This window comes from Corvus cornix, chromosome 7 (assembly GCF_000738735.6).
Source record: "Corvus cornix cornix isolate S_Up_H32 chromosome 7, ASM73873v5, whole genome shotgun sequence".
Classification (NCBI taxonomy): Eukaryota; Metazoa; Chordata; class Aves; order Passeriformes; family Corvidae; genus Corvus; species Corvus cornix.
This window is the reverse complement of record NC_046337.1, coordinates 11,401,564-11,418,553: the sequence shown is the minus strand read 5'-3', so window position 1 is coordinate 11,418,553 and position 16,990 is coordinate 11,401,564. Positions and strand designations below refer to the sequence as shown.

General features: G+C 45.9%; 2 protein-coding genes across 5 annotated transcripts in view; one reads left to right on the top strand and one right to left on the bottom strand.

Moving 5' to 3' along the window:
• Nucleotides 1–114: 114 nt before the first annotated feature.
• Nucleotides 115–7,863, top strand: TSN (translin). Its single transcript, XM_039555142.1, has 6 exons — nucleotides 115–255; nucleotides 329–422; nucleotides 4,169–4,265; nucleotides 5,079–5,194; nucleotides 5,843–5,922; nucleotides 6,269–7,863. The coding sequence occupies exons 1-6, from the start codon at nucleotides 190–192 to the stop codon at nucleotides 6,503–6,505; spliced, it is 690 nt and encodes a 229-aa protein (XP_039411076.1). The 5' UTR covers nucleotides 115–189; the 3' UTR covers nucleotides 6,506–7,863.
• Nucleotides 7,864–14,944: 7,081 nt separating this feature from the next.
• The window catches only part of LOC104694011, a 44,711-nt gene continuing 42,665 nt past the window's right edge, over nucleotides 14,945–16,990 (bottom strand). For all 4 annotated transcript variants that reach the window (XM_039555132.1, XM_039555134.1, XM_039555135.1 and 1 more), the window contains one exon: nucleotides 14,945–16,665. In XM_039555132.1, the coding sequence (XP_039411066.1) occupies nucleotides 15,870–16,665 (796 nt within the window). In that variant the 3' untranslated portion in view covers nucleotides 14,945–15,869. The remainder of the gene's footprint in view (nucleotides 16,666–16,990) is intronic.

The window sequence follows — 16,990 nt, the reverse complement described above, 5'->3', positions numbered from 1 at the left end:
GACCAGCTGCCCCCCCGGGGCCATCAGCCCTCTCTGGGCACCCTCCGGAGCCGCCCCTTCGCCCATTCCTGGCTGCTCCGGCCGCTCAGGCGGTGCTCGGGGCAACCCGGCGCGGCGCGGTCAGGCGGTGCGTGGGGCAGCCGCGCGCCAGCGGCACTGAAGGCCCGGTGGGCGGGAAGCGGCGGCATCATGTCGGTGAGCGAGATGTTCGCGGCGCTGCAGGGAGCGCTCGGCCAGGACCAGGATATCCGAGAGGTGCCAGGGCGGGCGGGACGGGCGCGGGAGGGGACGGGGCTGTGCCTCGGCTGACGGCGCGCTGTGCCCGCAGGAGATCCGGAAGGTGGTGCAGGCGCTGGAGCAGACGGCGCGGGAGATCCTGACGCTGCTGCAGGGCGTGCACCAGGGGCCCGGCTTCCAGCACAGTGAGTCCCGCGCCGCCGCCCCCGGGCAGCGGGGAACAGCCGGGGGGCGGGAGTGCCCCTCGGAGCACGGAGGTCCCCTGTACTGGGAACTCTTTTCCAGCTTCCAGGCTCTCCCGAGGAGACCAGCGTGGGCTTCCCGGAGGCTGCTGGGAAGAGGAGGGCGCAGCTGGGAGGTTTCAAGCCACACAAGTAGTAAAGCTGTTGTTCAGTCTTAGGGAACACCGTTCTATCCCTTTCTCCCCTCCCTAGCCTGGCGCTTTTCTGTCTCGGTGCAGAGCACTGTGTTCTTTTCCAGGTGTTCACGTCCTGGGCTGGTGAGTTGGCTCTTAGGTCTCCCTGTAAGTGGCTTGCACATAGACTGTTTTATCATTACTTGTCGGGCCTTTGTATCAATGTCCCTGTTCCATCTCTTCACCCCACACCCCAAAAAGCTGTGGTCCTGAGCACTCGGGGGTATTCAGGATGGACTGGGATGGGGGGGAACACACATTAATCTGGTTTGTGCCAAACAGATTCTGTGTGCATGTATAAAATTTGCTTAATGCAGCAAAATGTGAAAAGAATTTGCAAAGGCCAAAAAAGCAGGACCTGCCCTTGATGTCTGAGTGACAGCAGGAATTGTTCTGCATCTTTGGAGGTTTGGGTTGTCACCAGCCTGGTTCCAGGCTTTTGAATGTTGGACAGAATGTTTCTGGGCCAGCCCGTTTCCTCCAGACCAGGAGAGCAGCTCTGCAGGCCCAGGTGTCAGATGTGCTCTTTCTGTTCCCTCATTTCTCAGCCTACTGGTAAAACTACTGGAATAAACTTAAATATGTCATTTAAGAGCTGGGTTTTTTCCAGTCAATATCTTGTGAGAAGAAGCAACCATTCTGACTTTGCTGGAAACTCTTGAAAGGAATTTACGCACGCCACCCTGTGAAGGGGAACAGAACAAGCCTCCCCAGGTGCTGTTCTGCTCACGTGTAGAGCTGACTGGTTGTTTTCAGCCTGAAGAGGTTCCTCAGCACAGTGGGGCTGGAGCTGGGGGCCTGGGGCTCCTCTGGCCTCGGAGAGGGTCTGTGTTTAGCCATGAGCAACAGTGCGGGCAAGTGCAAGTTCCATCTGCTTGGGAAACCTGGCAGTGCTGGAAATGAGAGCTGCTGAGGGGTTATTTACACAAGCAGACACTCAGTTTTCTAACCTGGGAAAATCCCTGGTCATTGTGTGGGTAACAACTTCAGAGTCATTTTCAAGCATTTGATAGTAGAGGCCCATGTTCAACTTGGTGTATTTTCACTTGATTTTTAATTCCTGGAGAGAGCTGGTCCTGTAACTTGAGGAGTCTGAGAAGAGATTTGGAATAGTTAAAGGAAAAAAACAAAGAACAAAACCAGCTAAAAATGCAAAACAAACCAACCAACCAAAAAAAAATCCCCAAGCAAAACCCCCAAAGCCTCATCTTATAATTCTTGCAAAAATAATGAGTTCATGCTTAATAGGTCAGGAGTTAACTTGTGATAACAGACCTGTGAATTTGTCATCAAGTTATATTTACAAGCATAGTAAAGAAAGTTAAGAAACGTATAGATTAATAAAGGTTTAAAGCATAATAATGTAGTGCAAATAAACAGAAGCATTGTTGGGGGATAAATAGCACCTGTCAGTTGTCACATATTCAGACTACACTTTGATTGATAATGGTTTTAGTTCTGCACTGTAGTACCTTAAATGTATGTTTGGCTTCCTACAGCATCTCATTGTTTGATGCAGTACAGCATTTTTACTAAGAAACTAGAATGATTCTTCCTTAGTAGAGTAAAAGGGGATAAATAATGATTCCTGGAACTATGAAAGAAGATTTTTCTTATTGCAACAGAGTTCTGGCTGTACTTTGTGACATAAAGATTTTTTTGGCCTTATACTTATTTATTCCAAGATGTAAGGAAAATTATTAACACTATTAATAAACTATATTGAACTAGAAAAATCTTAAATGAGAATCAACCATATAAACTAATAATTAAAAGCTAAAAATACTGTTAATTACTTGAAGTTCACAGGTGACAGAGTAACAGCTGTAGCTGTGTTGCCCTGAATTGCAGCTAGAGCTGTTTTCCCAGTCGTTCCTCACTCCTTGTGCCACTGTAAGTGGGAGATGATTTACTTCTTCCTGCAGCCTCCTGGTTGATCCTTTGTTTATTCCTGCATCCTCAATAGAGGGAGTGATGAAAACTCAAGGAGACAACAGAGAGCCAGTGGGAACAGGAAAAGGGTTTGCTCTGGGCTGACGAATCTGTCCTACCAGAGAGAAGGGTAAGGGGTGTGGGCTGAGCTCTGTTAGCAGAACCACGGGATAATTGGAAGTTTGATGGAGGACAGCTTTTCATACCAGGCAGTGGCTTTGAAAATGTCATCTTGCACAGGCTTCCTTGGCTCCTTGTCCCAAATGGAGTTGGAGAACTGCTGAGAAGGCTGGGCAGGGCAGCGTGTGCTGCATCCTGCTGTTGATACCAGTCAGGGTGACAGGCAGGGCCTCCGGAGCCTGAGAGCCAACTCAGTGTCTTTGCTCTCACAACAGCAGAACATCAGAGGCGATACCTGAGGACGTGTGAGGACAGTTTGAATTTGGGGGTTGTGTGTGTCACTGGGCATTTTCTGAGCCTTTACAGTAAGGATTGTTTATTTTTGTCACAGGTTCCTTTGGCAGAAGCCAAATGTGAACGTGTTCCTTACTCTGTCCCCACAGCCACGTGGTGGCTCACACGACTGAGGCAACCCTGTAGCTCTGTGAGCCTCACACAGCTCTTTCATCCTGGCTGCCACATGGAGCACATCCACATTCTGCCTCCTGAAGCTCTTTATTTTTTTGCATTTATTCTCCCTCCCTTTGTTTTTTTAAACAGAAATTATGTTTTGTTAAGTGAAAGAAGTTTTATAATCACACTTAAGTGTCTTATTTGGTAAAAACCATCACAGCTTTTAGATCTAGGTTCTGTGAATAATCCTGGCTTCTGTACATGAAGATGCAGGAGGGCCTATTAGGTTGATCTTTGGCCTTTTTTGGCTCATGACCAGGATCTGTGAAAGGGCTGCAGTGAAGCTGTGGTTTGAGCCCTTTGGTCGGTCGCTGGCACTGCAGGTGCAGCGGGGCTGTAACTCTGTCGGCAAACGGGAGGTGGCAGTGGCTACTACAGGAACAAGAGATCGTTCCTCTGCAGAGCTGTAACTCTGGACAGGCTGAAACCCAGGCTCTTCAAATACATCGTAAAAAGCAGGAAATGCAGTTTCCTGAAGGGATGTTGCACCTCATGTAACCAAACTCAGATGGATTAGAAAAAAACAGGATAAGATTTTAATGTGGAGAAAGAAAAGTTGCTTTTCCTTTGACTGTGAGAGTTGTCTGGCAGCAGTGCTTGGGGGGTGTGTGCGTTTCCTTTGGGGCCAGCTGCTGTGTGCAGCGCTGTTCCATTGCTTGGGATCTGGCTGTTGCTGGGACATCTTGGCTCAAGTTCAAAACAAATGCCCAGAGCAGGTCAGACAGCCTGGAATTCTGGAGTCTTTCTGCTTTACCTCTGTGGCTCATGGTGTGACCATGACCAGGAATACTTCTCAGATTGATTCCAAGTGTCAGTAACCTATCTTGGACAAGAAAGAAGCATAAATAGTGTTGTCTGCACTGGAAAACTCTTTACAAACTGCTGTTGCCCGTCAAATTTCCATTTCCTGAATGTATTCATTCCCTGAATGCTGTGCTGTTTCTTTTTCAGTCCCAAAGAAGTGTCAGAAGGCTCGTGAGCACTTTGGTACAGTGAGGACACAGATGGAGTCTTTGAAGACCAAGTTTCCTGCTGATCAGTATTACAGGTGTGCAGGATCACACACAGCCAGACACAGATATATATGGGAATTGCTTGGGCATGTGTCATCATTGCTTTGGAATAACAATGTAAAGGTTTATGGGCTGAATGCTTCTTTCTCTTTGAAAAGTACATTGTGGTAGACAAGTGTAAGGTTTTTATCAGCATAGATAAAAAATGCTTTTGCTCAAACGCTATACCTTTTCACTAAAAATACTCAATATTGAACTATTTTTCTAGAAACTTTCTTAAAAAATAAAAAGGGAAACTTAAGAAGTTGGTGTTCTGCTGGAGCTGCCCTTGTATCTGGGAGCAGGGCATTTGCTGCTCCATTAATTTCAGTTAAGTTGTTCGGTTTGGGGCGTTTCTGCAAGCAGAGCTCTAAATCTGTCATGAAATGGCTCTTTGGTTCTGCAGACATTAAATGAAGTTGTCACCTTTGCGTTCTGCTGCTGCCAGAAGGGGACAGTGCCTGGCAAGAACATTTCAAAGAATAAGAATCTTGTCAGCTCAGATCTGCTGAGGGAGGGTGGGAGGGAAAGCCCTGGCTGTCTGTGGGCAACACAACCTGGAAAACTGTGGGAGCTGAGGAGGCGTGTGAGAGGGGCGAGCAGATGTCAGCATCCGGCATGGTAACCTGGGTGTGGAGTTCTGGAGTACCAAGGAGATGCCTTTTGGCTGGTGTCATTTTGATAAACCAAAAATACTGCAAAATGCACTGCAGAAAGGCAGAAAACACACACATAATGTGTGCTTGTTGTCTAACGTTCCATTAATAAACATTAATTATTTATACCCTGATCTGGTGTTTCTTCTGCAGGTTTCATGAGCACTGGAGGTTTGTGCTGCAGCGGCTGGTGTTCCTGGCAGCATTCGTAGTCTACCTGGAGTCAGAGACATTGGTGACCCGAGAAGCTGTTGCAGAAATACTTGGGAGTAAGTTAATGTTGTAACTGAAGAGAAAGAGCTTGTGACCTTTTAGACATTGTAGCTTTCAGAGGTACAGGGAAATGGCAGAACTTCATTTCTTCCCGGGAAATCGGTTCCAGAGTTTATCTGGTATTTGATTTCATTATATAAACAACGAATTCTCAGAAGACGGAAATTGGCAAACCTAACGTTAACAAAAGTATTTATTTGTTAATAAGTTCTTCATCAGTGAAAGTCATTCATTCAAAGTGTGTAAATGCACCAAAAGAATAACACAAAGATGAGAGCTTGTTTCTCTGAATTCTTGCTTTTGGTATTTAAAAAGTGCATAAAACAGATTAAATTCTTTGTCATAAAAGAATTCTATCTTCACAGAGCAAAAGATTTGAAAAAAAGTAAGGAAAATACATCTTGTATATAGATGTAAATCGAGTTACCCTGTTGGAGGTACAGTTGAGGATGTACAAGATGCTGAATCGAGAACTGAGGAGAGGCTGTAATTACATCACATACAGGAAAAGGCTGACTTTTATTTTGTAATAATATTTCCTAAATTTGATATTTCAAATTAGCTCCAGTAAACAAATGCAATTTAAGGTGGCTGGGTTTGCTCGTGCTCAGCACCACCTCATCACTGCTCTGTTTTTGTCTCAGTTGAAGCTGATCGAGAACGGGGTTTTCACCTGGACATTGAAGATTATCTTTCTGGCATATTAACTCTGGCCAGTGAGCTGGTAAGAAAGATACTTGTGCACGTATTTGGTTTGAAACTGACCTTAAAAACAAAAGTAATGTGTTTTTTTAGCTTTCCTGGGTTGTTCGTGGAAGTTATGATACACAACACCTTGATCTGGACTTGTAGCAAGATGCTTCTCTGCATGTTCCTCAGCGATACTTTTAAGATTTACATTAGTCATTTGATTGAAAATGCAGAACTATGGTCAGCAAAGAGGTAGATCTAAGTACAAATAATCTGACTGCCTGGAACACAAGTGGTTCATTTGGTACAGTAACTGATGGGGACAGTGATGTGACGTGGGGGGGTGCTGTGCTGATGTTCTCCGGTGTTTCCTCTCGCAGGCCAGGCTGGCAGTGAACAGTGTCACAGCTGGGGACTATTCCCGCCCTCTCCGCATCTCAGCCTTTATCAACGAGCTGGATTCTGGCTTCCGCCTCCTCAACCTGAAGAATGACTCCCTGAGGAAACGCTACGATGGCCTCAAATACGATGTCAAGAAAATTGAGGAAGTGGTTTATGACTTGTCGATCAGAGGACTCAATAAGGAGGCAACAGTTGGTGGAGGCGGAGAGAAGTGAAGGATGCTCGTTTGAACAGCATCGTCGATTACCTCAGATGGTTGCCAATTTAGGAAGTACCTAGAGAAGCCTTCCTACAGTAGTTTAGAAGAACTGCAGCTCAAAGCTGCTCTCTATTTTCTTACAAAAGGTGTAGTACAGGCATTAGATGTTTTGTAAAATCATGTCTAGGTTAGGACAGGAGACTCTGTTTCCAGTGGAATTCCTCTGTCAAACACACGGTGCCGTTCTCTGCACAGCAACAATAGTAGTTAGTAACTCCCATGAGCTGAGATTCCCATTAGTTCTGTAGTGTTCTTCCCTGCTCTGGCTGGGAAGTGCTGTGGCTGTCTCTGCTCACACGCCCTCAGAGATGTGTGCACAGCACACAGCTCAGTGCAGACACGTGGAATCTTTTAAGAAACACAGTGTGTAAATATCAGATTTTTTTAAGACACTGATTTTTTTTTTTCCTTTTTGTTTCTTAAATTTTCACTTACGTAAGTTGAAAAAAATTGCATAACTGTTTATGAACCAGATCTCTTTTTTAATGGTTTCTGTTAATGTATCTCCTTTATTTGAGAAATTAGTGAAAATACTCCTGAGAATTCCTCCATTGGAACTGGTGTCTTGCACCCTGCCATATCTCCCATCCCCTCTCTCTCTTTTTTTTATTTTCTTTCCACAAAGATTTCAGTAACCAGGGAGAGCAGGGTTTTTTTAGACACCTGCTTTCTCTGGTGTTTGTTTTACTGGCATTTGTTTTACTGGCATGAGTAAATGCAGAGTTTTAAATGATGATTTGCCTTGAGAACTCAGTGTAACCAATTTTTATGTTTTTTTAGCTTCCAAGTTTTCTGAAAAGAGAAGTGTAAACTGATAAACTGCAGTGGTGTCTGAGTTGTAACAAGCTGTACAGGCCACAACTGTACCTGTTATCCTGGAATTAAAAAAAAACCAAACATAAAACTATAGTTTGTGTAGTAAAATGCTTGTATCTCAAGAAACACAGTATTACTTCCAGTAATTGTATGTAAGATGTTTGCAAACACCAACAGCCTCTTTAATGTGTTCAAGTGGACAGACTCATGCCTCCCCATGTGCTTGTTCTCTTGTCCTAAATGACTGAGTTTTGCCATTCTCCTACTTCTGGTGGTGCAGGAGGGTTAAGGAGAACAGCTAACTTCTTTAAGAGGAGGAGGAATACTTCAGAGGATGAACAGGAACAGTTAAGTTTATGTGGGGTTTGTTGGTGTTTCGGTTTCTTAGTGAAGATTTACCACTGTTTGAATTAGGGGGTTGTTTTGTTTATTGGAAGAAAATGGTTTCTTGGTTATTATGGCCAATAAAAGCTGTTCTTTGATTTTGGCCACTTGGTACCTCTGCCTGTTGTCTGATCATCTGCTGTTGTTTGCTTCCCTTGCTGGGAGCCTGTTCTGAAATACCAGCATTGCAGTTCATCCTTCAGCTGTCTTTGGGCAATAATGGAGTTCCTCCCCTTGGCTGTAGCTGTTCACTGGCGCACTCCTAACACTGCCAAGTGCAAAGTCAAGCTGCAACACATTTCATAGGCTTTTTTTAAAATTTTTTTAAATTTTGAGCAATTTCACCAAGTAAAATAGGAGAGCTATGGAGTGTATCTTTACCAATCCAAGAGGTGGCAAGATTATCTTCAGAGCATCTCATAATCTTTCCTGTTTGTCCTCATCCTTCGTGTCTTATGTCACTTAACATGAGGAGATTGTAATATTCCCCTTTCACAGCTGAAGAAAATGAGGGTGTAACTTCCTGAGCCCCATGGCAATGTAACAGCTTTTAAAGTATTTCTTTGTTCTTGCCCTGTGCCAGTGTTTGCTCATTCCTCAGCACTGTGGACATGGGAGGAAGGAAGGAGCTTAAGCCAGTTTTACTGCCAAAAGCAGAGATGAGGGATAAACCAACACCCTAAGGCTGTGCAGACACAGCTTGCAGTTCAATGTCACACAGGAAATTCGTGGGAGCAGAATAGAGAAGGGGAATAAAAAAGGGGAATAGAAAAGGGTTTCCTTTCCACATCAGTGTGGTGTGTCTTAGGTTAGAGGACTCCTGGCATGTGGGACTGGGATGTGAGGCCATGTGGCAGCACAGCTGCTGGTTAAGGCTTTGCACTGACTTGTGTCCCCGGTGCCCCAGTTGCACTTGGTCATGCAGCAAGTCTGCTTCCTGACACGGGATCCTGTATGCCTAACACAGCTTTTCACTAGATCCCAGATGGAGCAGTGCTGTGCCACAGGGGCAGGTACCATGGGAGGGACAACTGCAAGAGCAAGGCTCTTACTTAGGGCTGACAGAGGTGCAAGGTGTGGGATCCTTCTGTCTAAGGCTCTGTGAAGAGCAAGTGCCCAAGAAAGAGACAGTGTTGTGTTCTTAGAGGGTGTTTAACAAACACCTAATTCTTTCCTGTTCTAGTTCTTGGGAGAGCCTAGCATCATCCTCTGGAAAAGCATTTTTTACAAGAGCCAGGCTACACAACTCATTCTCAGCCTGGGTCTGGAGAAGGGAAAAGAAAACCACTACCTTTCTCCCTAGGCAGCAGCAGGGGAAGATGGGGATGCTTTTGTAGCTTCCTCTGCACATTACTCTGATCCTAAACGGTAAGTTGTGTTCCTGTCCCAGAGCTGGGAGCCGAGGTAAGAAGGGAAAACTCAGAAGGACTTGAGTAGGGAAGGGGGTGTCTCTTTGACATTTCCCTTTCCCAGGGGAAATAGGAGCAGGGAATGGCAATGGACTGCAGAAGCTGGATGGCTCGTGGTGAATCAGATGCACTTGAACTCTGAGCAAGTGACTCCTGTTGGTGCCGAATGGACTGAGCAGCGTGTGGTGGCAGCTGGGAGGGGAATGAGTCAGCGCAGGAGCACTGGAGAGTCTGACTCAACACCCAGCACGGCTGTTCCCTGAGCCACTTCAGCCTCCTCAAGTGTGTTCCCGGGAGCGCTCTCTTGGATCATCTTTGTATTCACTAACTTGTTTATTTGGATTTTTCCCATCTTGAGGTCATTTTTGTGGGTTTTCTTTATTTCAGTAAAAAGGGTACTTAAATAGTTGATTAATGGCTCTTTATTTATAGCCCTGCCTGTTCAAGCCCAGCAGATCAATGAAAGTCCTGACCTGAAACAGTTCGGGAAGCTGGGGTGAGCAGGATGCACAATAGACCCTGGGGCTGGCTCTTGAACTGGGCTCTGCCTGCTGGAATTGATTAACTGGAGCCAGTCCAGCCACCTCTTTAAAGTGGCACTTGTTAGAAACAATCTTTATTTTTCAGCAGTGTTTGCTCCTGACCTGGTGCATCACACAGTCCCCGCTCCATGCTGTGCCAGTGTGTGGAGGGAGGCTTCTTCCTCTCCCTGCGGCACCAGCTTTCAGTATTCTCTGAGCTGTAACACTACGTGGTAAATGGTTTGATTTTTCTTGCAGTAATTTAACTGCTTCCTGTTTTGGCAGGATTGCCAAGGATTTTCTCTCTGGGTAAATAATTTCATTTCACTGCAAAGTGAGTGAGCTACAGAGCCTCACCCAGATTTTTCAGCCTGCAAGGTCATTACACACCAAGGCAATTAAGGGGAGCAGAAAGTGAATGCAGATAACTCTGGAGGTCTGTCTGTGGATACTGACTCATCACCCATCCACAGTCCATCTTCTCTTGTTCAAGTACTGTTACTGGATGCTGTGGTGCAGCTCTGCTAAAGAGTGTGTAGGGGTTGTTCAGAGCCTCTTCCCTGCTGAATTCACGGAGTGCCGTGAAATGAGTGTTTTGATTTCAAAAGGAAGAGTCCTGTCTGGTTTGTATCTCCTGTCTGCATGTTGTGGGTCAGGCATGAGTTAGGTAAGACAGGTATCTCCTTGCAGGCTTCACTGCCTGTTTATTGTCCCTTCAAACTGGCACTTCTGGTTTGCATTGGTTGGTCAGCAGTGGGGGCTTGCCCTGCCCTAGGAGAACCAGCCCTTTCTTGAAAGGAGGAATACACTCCTTGTCTGAGTGCTTGTCCACCTGCATGTTCCCACTCTGGGTATACAAACATCTAACCTGGGGAAAATGTAAGAGCCTGAGCTCTGCAAGGTGCTCTGCTCCCCTGGAAGTGTGCTGGCTCCCAGCCCCACAGGGAGAGCCAGCTGGCTTCTTCCAGGGCCCTGTGCAGCTCTCACAGGCTGCTGTCAAGTCTGACAATCACCACAGCCTGTTGGAGACTTCAGCAGGGACTGCAGAAAGCCTTAAGGGAAGAAAAAGAGACTTCAGCCCTTGTGAAACAGTCCAGGGCTATAAAGGCCTTGTGCTCTTTGCATGGTTTGGTTACTCCCAGCACCAGTCATGAGATCTGTTCTGTGACCTTATTGTGATCTCCAGGCATGCTGCTCCCATCTGCCCTGCCCACAGCACCCAGAGAGATGCTTGATGCAGGTCCTCCCAGGGATGTGACTCTGGCACTGCAAGGGAAGTTCCTGCCCTAGGAGGGAATAGTTCAAACTACCTGGGCCTCCACTGCCAACAAATCCTTTGCCTGATTCCATGCAGAGGACCTTCCCTGAGAGGGCTGTTTGCAGACTGGGTCTTCTCAATTGCAGCTGAGATAATTTCTCAGGGATGCAAAGCCTGCACTGATGGAGATCACACTGGGGCAGGATTTGAGCTGGAGATTTGCAAATTATTATTATTATGTTAATCCTTTCTAATGGATCTAGAGCCTAATGCCAGCTTTCCAAATCTTTTCCAGCTGTGTAACTGCTCCCAGTCAAGCCTGGGCAGAGATCAGTGCTGGATGGATGCTCTGCCTATGTTCTGATTGCCCCAAAGTGTTCTTCCATCTCTGCTGAAGAACAGGAACTCTGTTCCTATCACTCAAATTTTCCATCATGTTGTAGAAAGGCTTCCCTTAGGGGATCACCTTCAGCTTCCCAAGGGAGGTATATTCTTTTCTAATGAGCGCCCTTAGGGCTTGCCTGGAGTTTTTTGACTGTGCAGTGTTACTGTAAAAACTTCCTTATTTCTTCATTGCTTGTACCTATGCCTGGTCAGATTTGTCCTCAGCAGCAGCATGTGAGAAATAAGGCAGTTCCTCCATCTGCCTGATCAGTAAGACATTTTGCTCCTTCATACTCCACTGTAGTGACAGGTCACTCAACAATGACAGTGAGAACTTTGAATATTTATCTGATTTCTGGGAGGACAGTTTCCTCCATTGGTTTTGGTTCCAGGTTTTTCCAGTTTCAAGTCAGAGAATGTCAGCCTAGCTCCAGCTAAATCTTACCCAGTTCCCCAGCACACATGTAAGAGGAGACACAGCTGACATCACAAAATGAGAGTCATTACAGCTGCCTCTTCCATGAGCTCTGAAGGGATCTTTGGCATGGTGCTAGAAGATTTAAACTATTTTACCTTTGAACATGTCAGGGACAAGCAAGACAGTGCAAGATTTACCAGAATCTCCTGCTGGGGGGAAAAAAAAAATTCAGGGACTTCTGCTGCATTATAAATTCACATGCAGCAAAGTGAGGAGATCTGAGATGATCTCAGAGCTTTCTTCAGGATTTGGGGTATGCTGAGGTCAATCTCTCAGTCTCCAATGACAACTACCTGCTGCCAGACCAAAGCTGGTTCTCCCTTTCTGATGTGTTCTTGATCAAATAGTGGAGACTCACACCGAGTGCCCCTTCCCCATCTGCACTTCTGTTAAGGACAGCCAGGAAAGTACAAGGACACCATAAAGGAGAGGATCTCTATTCATTAAAGCAGAAGTGTCTGCCCTCTGAAGTTTTTGCTCTTCATCTCCAAGTGTTTTTTTCAGGCTTTCCCACCCAGCCTTGTGACTCATAAAGGAGCTATTCTGTCTTTCCTTGGCTAAGCTCATAGGGGGCTCCTAATCCAGTGTTTTGTTGTCTTGTGTGTCTGCCTTTAGAGCTTAAAACTACACGGACTCTAAAAATAAAGACTGTCTTTTGTTGTTTTCCTGGTAAATGACCAGTAAGGCTTATACTAAATTATTTTTAAAGGTCATTTATGAGTTCTGATAAATCAAGGGAGTAACCAAATTTCTCTTTTTTCCTGATAAGGGGTACTTCCAGAAAGGCCTGCTTGTACTAGCTGGGAAAGTTCAGTGGGCAGGAGTCTTGAAAAGTAATCTTAGTATTGTCAGTCATGACAATGAGAGGCATAAAAATATTACAGAGACCTAGGATGGCCTAGGATAGCTTGGAACAAATAATTGCTTTCTTGGCTTGCAGACAACCCTGTTCCCAAGTACCCTGGGTTATAATAGCATTTTGTCAGTTTGTTAATCAGAAATGGAAAAATACAGCACAACTAATCTCCATGGCTGCCAAGATGTGTACACGTGATACTGAAAGACCTGGAACTTCCCAGGAGAGGGATCATCTAGTTCAGAAAAGTGCCTGAGGATTATGGAAATCTATTGCCTTGTCAGTGTGCTGACACTCCTTGCCTGTGCTGCCTCACCCCACACCACAGGCACTCACAGGGCCACAGGGATTGTTCCCTGCTCGTGTCCCCTTTCAACACCCATAATTTACAGGCAGGTGAGCAGCTGCACACACCGGGTACATGAAAGCAGCGTATGTTGGAAGCACAACCTCTGTGTAGTCTGACAGGTTCAGCAATCCCACTGTTGCTTCCCATAGCTGTCCCAGATCAAAGGGCTTGTAGTTACTGTTCCCTGGCCACAGGATTTTTAGAACAGGGCTGCAGCACCAAGTACATGGCCTGCTCATAACTCAGTACCTGGTGATTATTCATGGACCTTCTTCTGGGGAGAGTTTGTCTGGTTCAGAGGAAATAGGCCATGATTACAGGAGCCTGGCAGGCAGGTGCTTCCTGTGATACCTAGAAAAACCCTGAATCTGACAAAGTGAACAATCAGCCAAACATAAGATTGATGCTAAATATCAGACCTTTTACGTACACTTATTGTTCTCTAACCTTTTTGAACAGCCAGGCTGGCTGAAGGTATCTTGATTTAAAGATATGACTGTACAAACGGTCCACTGGTGGTTTTGAGCATGAATTGATGTGGAGAAAATCACTGTGCTGGAAAGTAATTGAAAACTTTCCAGCAAGCGGCAGCTTTGTGTGGCTGTGAAAGCCACTTGCTGTTTGGATAAATTAGGCTGTTACTGTACCTACACCTTCCCTTGTCAGAGGTGCCTCAGAGAAAGGAAGAGAAGGTGGCTGTGCCATTGTCGTCTTGGGAGAGAAGACAAAGGTGCTACAAGCTGTTGCTTTTTGCATGTGAGGTGAATGGGGCTTGAAGGCTCTTAGATGAGATCTGTCACGACAGCATAAGAGAAATCTTCCTCCAGCAGCTGCTCTGCTCAGGCATCTGTCTCTGTGAAAAACAAATGACAAACTAAAAGCAATGTCTCGTGCTCTTCACTGGCCGCTCAATGCATATTTTGGGGGAACAAACAGTTTATTGTCTAGTGATTAGAAAGCACTTGAGGGAATTCCAGCTCACCTGAGGGAGCCAGGCTGCTGCCCTGACAATCATTTAGACAGCTATTGTTCGCTACAGAGCTCAGCTGTGTGCGGCCACGCTCATGTCTTGGGTACCCTTCAGCTGATGCAAATCTTCCCATTTCCTCAAGGACAAGATGAAACACTAAAATGCTGGGTGGTGCAGAACAAGAGAAAATACAGCCAGTAGGCACGTGTCACTGGTGTCTGCCGCAGTGCCCAGAGCAGTGCAACAAGCCCTGGCAGCTGTGGCCAGAGGACAAAGCACTGGACACAGTTTGAGGCTTGCTCAGGTGCTGGGTCAGTGGTGCCTTTACAAGACTAGAGCTACCTTTGTGAAGATGGCTTCTGTCTGCCTTCATTGGTGTCCTTTGATGCTGGTTGATCTCTGGAGAAATACACAAATGTACTTGTGTGAATCCTCCTGTGAAATAAAAGCCTGTAACAAAAATATTTTGTTGGTAGTGAATAATATGGATTGGCTTTGTCTTTACCCTGTGGGCCTGAAAGAACATTTACAGGCTGTCCTCCCAGATCTGTGGACCAAAATTTAGGCTCCTTTAATTTAGCCTCCAGGCTGAAATCTGGCCTTTGCTGTGTAAGTCACAGCGTGACATTTTGCAAAGCAGTGGTCAGTGGTAATGTCAGGCTGAAAAGGTTAAACCCTGTTTGCCTTTTTACCATTGTTCAGCTTCGAGTCATTTCCCTGCTGAGGAACTGAGAGAGGCTGGACCTTATGGGAGAGTTCTCTGTGGCCTCAGTTTTGGCTCCAGAGCAAAAGGGTTTGTGCCCCTCTGTTGTTGTCTAGTGAGAATCTGAGTAGCAGGTTTGTACCATTCTCCCAGTCTCATCTGGAGTAGCCCTGAATTCTGTTCAGGGGATCACAGAGCAGCCGTATGCACATTGCTCATCTGAATGCAACCCATACTAAGTGAAAAAAAGACTCCAGAATACAAATATTTTTAAAAATACCCACCTAAAGTAATTGAAACATAATTATTAAAACTTTTTATGTTACTCTACAGTACAATGTAAATTGTTCCTTTCAATTACATTTTGAAATACACTAGATTACATCATTTAAATAATTGCAAACTCTTAAATTCACTATCAGTGGTAGCAGCGCTGTATTTACATATACTTCTGAGATATTTCAGATGCAGCATTATGTTCCAGTCCCTAAGTCAGTTAAATAACAGACTCTCACTGGGGGGTGTGCTGCTCTTCCACAGGTTCTACACATATGTGGGGTGTATATGTCAGAGAGCAAGAACTCCTTTTACTCATGTTTGCTCTTTTTTTTCTCTTTTTTTTTTTTTGCTGTGTGCATGCAGCTGAATTTGAGCAAATTGATACCTACTTGATTTGGATTAAAGATGAAAGGCCTTTCTTTTTAAACAAGCATTTTGACTGAATATACAGAGGTGAATAATGAAACACAGTCCTTAGGAGTAGTGGTGGAAAACATAATTTTTTCCAGGTTTCATCCTCTGTTGCATAATACTGCACCTAATTTTGCTGAGTACCCTGACTTTACCTAATGCTGATGAAATACAGTCAATAGTGGAAACCTCTCTTATTGTCAAGACTGGCTTTCAACACGATCCATGCAATGGCAAGCATCATACATCATTCTCCTGCAGTGCAATATTAACAAGTTAAACTATTATCCTTCAGAGATCTCCTCGAGGAGAGCCCATCTCTGTATGTACATGAGCCACAAATTATTGTGAGTCCAGAGGCTGGAGACCAGCACCTGTGGTGTTTGCTTCCAGTGCTATTAAGAGTCTTTGGGGACCAGGCTCCTCCTTGAGTTGTCCATGGAGCAAGTTGAGGCCACTGGGGCTCTTGATGGTCTTTGCATGTGGCAAAGCCCCTGCAGGCTCAAGGCCTGGTGTGAGGAGTGCTGATCATGATGTTGGGCAGCGCGTTCCGCCGCTTCTTCCAGGAGCCCAGCTCCCTGGAGTAGCGCCTGATCTGCCTGAACCAGTGGTGAGTCCGTGCCCGGTCGCTGTCCCGGAACACAAACGCCTCCCGCCTGATCTCAATGAGTTCAAAGGTGTCGTCGCAGTCGGGATCAGTGGAGACGATGCAATTACTCAGTCTCAAGGGCTCCCTGAGCAAATGGAACTTCCCGTTATTTTTGTCCCTGATGAGTACCAGCACTGCATCCTTCACAGGCCCTGGCTCGGCTGATTCCAGGCTGGACTCAGACACACGCTTCATATTCACCAGGAGGAGGACCTGCATGTTCTGGAACTTCAGGGTCTTGCTGCCTTTCTTCACCCACTGGCCGTCGGGGGGCTGGGCCAGCTGCAGAGACCCCTCCATCACAAACCGTGTTTCTTCCCGCAGCCAGCCGACAGTTTTGAGGGCAGTTTCTCTCATCTCGATGTTGATGACTTCCCTCTTCTTCTTGCTGTCCTGGCGAAAGGATCGGAGGGTCCACGTGTTCCCCTCCTGCTTGGTTTTCATGTTGATGTGCTCCAGGTGGGACTCGATGCGGCTCTTGGCCTCCCTCAGGCTGCTGTGGTCTGGGTGGTACTCGGTGGTGGCCTTGATGATTCTGCTGAGCAGCAGCGGGTACTTGGTGACCCTTTGCAGAGGGGCCATCAGGAAGGACCTCAAGTTCATCCGCCGCAGTGCTGTGTTGTCATTCTGGGAGACATCGAGGAATATTCTGCAGGGATTTAAGAAGACAGGATGAATCCTGCAATCTCAAATGCCAATGAACAGTGTGATGATGACAGCTGCTGGGCACTGCAGCCCTCTCATTTTCAGCAACCTTGTGAATTCTGTCTTCTCAAAGACTAACAACCATTTCTGCAGCTGTGCTCAGCTGCAGAATCCTGATGAGGTGCCTGAGACACTTGCACATAATATCCTAACAGTCTTCTATTAAATAATAAAATAGCAAGGGTGTGATCTTTCTCTGGTACCCACTGATGTAAACATGAGGCAGATACATCAGTTTATATCAGATTGCATTAATTCGTAATGTCTTT